At 50.8% G+C, this 5,019-nt stretch overlaps 2 protein-coding genes across 3 annotated transcripts in view; one reads left to right on the top strand and one right to left on the bottom strand.

The window, feature by feature from the left end:
- TMEM54 (transmembrane protein 54) overlaps window positions 1-440 on the top strand; it is an 8,053-nt gene extending 7,613 nt beyond the window's left edge. Inside the window, exon 7 of one of the 2 annotated variants that reach the window (XR_003569318.1) lies at window positions 110-194. Coding sequence is in view for 1 of the 2 variants with exons in the window: in XM_027864788.1 (XP_027720589.1) it covers window positions 110-184 (75 nt within the window). In the remaining variant the exon portion in view is untranslated. Of the gene's footprint in view, window positions 1-109 lie in introns of both variants that reach the window. The other variant, XM_027864788.1, reaches the window with a different exon arrangement.
- A 473-nt stretch (window positions 441-913) lies between these two features.
- On the bottom strand, window positions 914-5,019 carry HPCA (hippocalcin). Its single transcript, XM_027864712.1, has 3 exons — window positions 4,428-5,019; window positions 1,689-1,794; window positions 914-1,508 (listed from the first exon to the last, which is right to left on the bottom strand). Exons 1-3 carry the CDS (start codon window positions 4,803-4,805, stop codon window positions 1,411-1,413), a joined length of 582 nt encoding a protein of 193 aa, XP_027720513.1. The 5' UTR covers window positions 4,806-5,019; the 3' UTR covers window positions 914-1,410.

Here is a 5,019-nt window from a genome sequence, read left to right on the forward strand (position 1 = left end):
TGTGTGTGTGTGTGTGTGTGTGTGTGTGTGTGTGTGTGTGTGTGTGTTGGTGAGAGTGGGCATAGATGGGGGACATACAATGGGAACTTCCCCATGACTTTCTTCACAGGTCACAGAAAGCTCAAGCCTTTGTGAAGGCCGAGATCTCCTCAGCTGCTCCAGCGTGGAGCCAGCACCCCTCTGAGAGATGAAGGACTCATCAGCTCCTGGGGCCCTGGAATCCTGGCCCCCTGTCGACCTGGGCCCACATCCCCCTGGGCAGACCTGTTATCTCCTTTCTTTGAAGAAATGAGGCAGGCCCTGAGAGCCTCCCCAGCCCATCCCGTACCTGAAGCTTGTCTGATCCCCAAGGCCACCACTCCCAGCCCCAGGCCACTCTGGCCCAGGGCGCGGCACTGAGACAAGACTTTATTCTGAAGTTATTAAAAAGAACAAAGTAATTCCAAGTGGATGCATGCTCAGAGGAGGGGGCGGGGACTGCTGAAGCTGCCCCTGGGTCTGGGGGAGGAGGGGAGATGAGGGGAATGTTTTGAGACACCCAGTTTTATGGGTGGGTTGGTGGAGGGAGTGGACAGGTCTAGGTGTCTGGGTGGGATGGGGGAGGGCCAGCGGGTGAGTAGACCCAGACCCACATCTGTGCGTGTACATATGGAAAAGTACTCAGAGCAGGGCTGCCCCCATGATTAGCTCCTTCCCACAATCCCCTTCCACCCCCCAGACCCCCAAGCTAGAGCAGGAGAGACCCAGGCCTGGATAGGAATCCAGGGGGCTTGGAGGATGCCAATGGTACCTCCCCACCTCCAGAGCTCCTCCATCATCTCCAGGCCCCTCCACAGGCAGCTGCCCCAGCCTCCCTCCTCACTACCACTCCCACTTCTCGAGTTATATGGCTGGCTAGGCCTTATATGGAGTGGGAAGCATCCTGCTCTTAGCCATGGATGGGGGACGTGGAGTCCCCTTGGCTGAGAAACCTCATAGATACGGAGGATCCCTTGGGTATCAGGCATCTAGCTGTCCTTGGACTTTGAGGGGAGGACCTGGGTGGGGGGAGGGGGCAGCTCCTGGATGCATAGGGACGCACTATCTTCCCCATTGCAAGTATGTCCACATGGCCAGCCCCTGCCCTTCCTATGTCCAACCATCCCAGGGTGCTTGGGCTGAGCCCTGGTCAGAGGCTGAGGAAGGAGGAAACTCTAGCCCTGCTATATGGAGATGGGGACCCAGGAATCTGGGGTAGGAGCAGGGGACAGCTCAGGCCCCACCCTAACCTGGGCTTTCCCAAAATCCAGTCTGGACACAAAGACATGGGAAGGGGAAGATGTGGGAGATAGGAATTGAAGACAGGGTAAGGCAGGGTCCCAGCCTGGCCCTCTACCCTTCCTTTTCCCCATCCCCCAGGAGACCCCAGGCTCAAAACTGGGAGGTGCTGCTGGGGTCACACTGGAGCAGCCGGACGATGGACGGGTCGCTCTTGGCTCCTCTGATGAACTCCTCCAGGGACAGCTTCCCTGGGGGGGAGGAGGGTGGTCAGCTTGGAGAACGTCCGTCATTTGGGGGGCAGTTGACGTGAGGGGAAGGCATCAGTTTGTCGGGCAAGGACGGAAGGGAGCAAGGAGGAAGGGGGAGCCTTCCTGGACAGGGCAGGGTTTGGCCAGGGCCCCAGGGAGCCCCCACTCCCACCCCCTCACCATCATTGTTTGTATCCATCTGACGGAAGATTTTCTCAGTGCGTTTCTCAGGGGTTGATTCATCCTCTGGCATCTTCATCACAGAAGACACCATCTTGTAGATAGCCTAGAGGTGAGGGGTCAGGACAAAGGAGGAAGGCTGCTTGATCAGGGAGCACTGGCCTGCTCTCCCCCAATCTCTTCCTCTGCCTTAGCATAGCCTTGCACACATATTATAGCAACTGCTTCCTAAGTATTTGAGTTGAATTGGCCTGGGCTATCGGCCTGTGTGGCCAGCAGGGGGTGCTCTGGGCCAGGATCCCTTCCCTCCACCATCTCCCTAGAACGAGAGTCCAAGATTGAGGCTGAGGGCAAGGCCTGGAATGTCTCTTACCTCGGATCATCAAAGCAGAAGGAAACTGATGTTAGTGCACTCGGGAGAAAATCCCCCCTTCCCGATTGATGCAAAATAGATGTAAATGAGCATCCGCTCTGGGAGTCCTCAGCTTGGGCAGTGTCGGGAAAGGGAAGGGGGGAGATCAGACCCAGTCAAGTAGAAATTATGCAAATGTATGCAAATACACACATCAGGTGTCAGGTGTCAGGTTGGAGAGTCAGGAACATAGGCAAGGCTGGTAAAGAGGGTTCAACAACTGGAAGATCAAGGAGGAGATATTTATACTAATTTATGTGAAATTATGCAGATGAGCACCCAGGGCAGGGCTTGGAGGTCCTCATTGAGCCAGGCTGGGAGGAGGCACCGGTTACCATTGGAGGGGGATAGCTTCCCTTACACCCCCCCCACACACACCCCCACACACCCACACCCCCCCCCCCACACACACACTGTAAGAAACAGATTCAGATTCAGATTCCCCCTGCAGTAAAAAGTGAAATAATGACCCCAAGGAACATCAGGTTCAAGGGTACAGAGCTTAAACTCATGCAGGGAAGCTTGGAATTGATCTTAGATATTAATTAATAACTAATAACTAACAACTAACATTTCTATAGCACTTACTTCATACCAGGCACTGTGCTAAGCACTTTACAATTATTATCTCTTTTGATTGCTTTGTCCAATCTCCTCATTTACAGAGGAGGAAACTGAGGCAACATGAATTAGCTGCAGAGACTAAACTAGAATCTAGGTCTCCTAATCTTTGTAATTCTTTCTCCAACACCACACTACGTATTTGAGGGATGCTATGAAATAAAGAGAACTTAGAAAGGAGCATCTCATGAGAAGAGCCTAGGAAGGTCAGGACCAACCGGTGAAGAGCCTTGAATGCCAGGATCAGGAATTGTGGCTTTGATCACAAGCCACTGAGCAGGGCAGTGAAGTGATAAAATTAGATTGAAGACAGGAAGTTCAGTTGGCACCAGGCTAGGCACCCTAAAGTGTTCAGTCCCCTCCCCTCTCACCCACCCGCTACCACTCTCTAGTCTGATTTTTTTGTTATGACCTTCCTGGATCATGGCAATAGTCTTTGGATACACCATCCCAGCTCCGCTCTCTCACCCTGACAATCCCATATTTGCATGCTGCCATGTAATATGACCAAACCAGTCTTCCTTGCATGGATATACTTACACTATTCCTCTGTTCTATAATCTTCAGTAGCTGTCTATTGCTTCCATATAGCTTGTCTCCCATGTCTGTAATGTGCTCCCTTCTTACCTCTACCTCTTAGGATCCTTGGCTCTGCTTAGGGTTCAGGTCAGGTGTCATGACTCCTCACCCCCACCCACTGCTACTAGTGATTTCTCCCTCCTCAAATGAGCTTATATTTATGTTGTTGTTTAGCCTTTCACAGTTACGTCCAACTCTTTATGACCTCATTTGGGGTTTTCTTGGCAAAGACACTGGAGTCGTTTGCCATTTATTTCTCTAACTCATTTTGCAGATGAGGAAACTGAGGCAAATGGGGTGAAGTGACTTGCCCAGGGTCACACAGCTAGTCCGTGTCTGAGGCCGAATTTTAGTGAAGATGAGTCTTCCTGATTCCAAGCCCAGTGCTCTATCCACCTCATCACATTTTATATCCCCCTATAAAATGTAAGCTATTTGAAGACAATTTTCATTTTTGCTTTTATATCCATAGGGCCTTACACATATTAGGTACTTAAATGTTGAATTGCTTAATATAGTTCAGGCACTTGTGGCTGGCATTCAAGGCCTTTCCAATTTGATATCACCCTGCCTTTCCAACCTTATCTCATATTACTCCTCACACTCAAACTATGCTCCAAGAAAACTGAATTGACTCTCTGCACCTTCCTGCCCCGATATAAAGAACTTCTCCACTTTGGTGCCTCACCTACCCAGTTTTCTAAGCCTGTAATCGTTTCCCTCCTCCTCTTCACCATCCTTGAAATCCCATTTCAAATACCACCTCCTCCAGGAAGCCCTGTCTGAATCCCCTGTTGGTAATAGCCTTGCCTACCAACCCTCACACAGCACTTTGTATTTCTCCAGGGCACATTTGTCATGTTGCATCTATACAATAGATACAATATATAATAATATATACAATATACAACAGAGTGGTCTATTTGTGTCATGTCCCCCTACTACAGACATTTTACAGTTTTCTCTATATTCTGTACCTCCCCCAGGCCCCAGGGATGCCCTGAACACAGAAGATGGTTATTAAATGTTGACTGAGGGAATGAATGAATGAATGAATGAATGGATTGATTCTACCCTGCCAGGGCTGGTGGGAGGCCAAGGGGATGAGAGGAATGACTGCACAGTACCTGGACAATCTCCAGCATCTCTTCCCGGCTGATGTAGCCATTGCCATCCAGGTCATACATGCTGAAAGCCCACATGAGCTTCTGCTCCAGTTTCCCTCGAGAGGTGACACTCAGAGCGATGATGAACTCCCGAAAGTCGATGGTGCCATCCCCATTGGTGTCAAAGGTGCGGAAGACGTGCTCAGCAAACTTGGAGGCATCTCCGTAGGGAAAGAAATTGGCGTAGATCTTCTTGAACTCCTCCACGTTGAGGATGCCGGTGGGGCAGTCTTTCAGGAAACCTTTGTACCACTCCTGCAGCTCCAGGTCGGAGAACTCCGTGTTTTCTCTTAGGTCCTGTAGCATCTCTGGGCGCAGTTTGCTGTTCTGCTTTCCCATGACAGCGGCAGTGGGACTCCAGAACCCCTGCTCGCATTCCACAGGAAGAGAAGGAAAGAGAGAGACATGGAAGGACAGAGAGACAATGATGGGGGGAAAGTGACAGAGGCAGTGCCAGAGACAATGTTGAAGACAAAAGAGATGCAGACAATAGGAGTCATATCAACAGGGAGCCAATGAGGTGGCCAGGGACAAAGGAAGTGGATAGGGGTAG

This window comes from Vombatus ursinus, unplaced genomic scaffold (assembly GCF_900497805.2).
Source record: "Vombatus ursinus unplaced genomic scaffold, bare-nosed wombat genome assembly UNPS02014775.1, whole genome shotgun sequence".
In the NCBI taxonomy this organism is placed as follows: Eukaryota; Metazoa; Chordata; class Mammalia; order Diprotodontia; family Vombatidae; genus Vombatus; species Vombatus ursinus.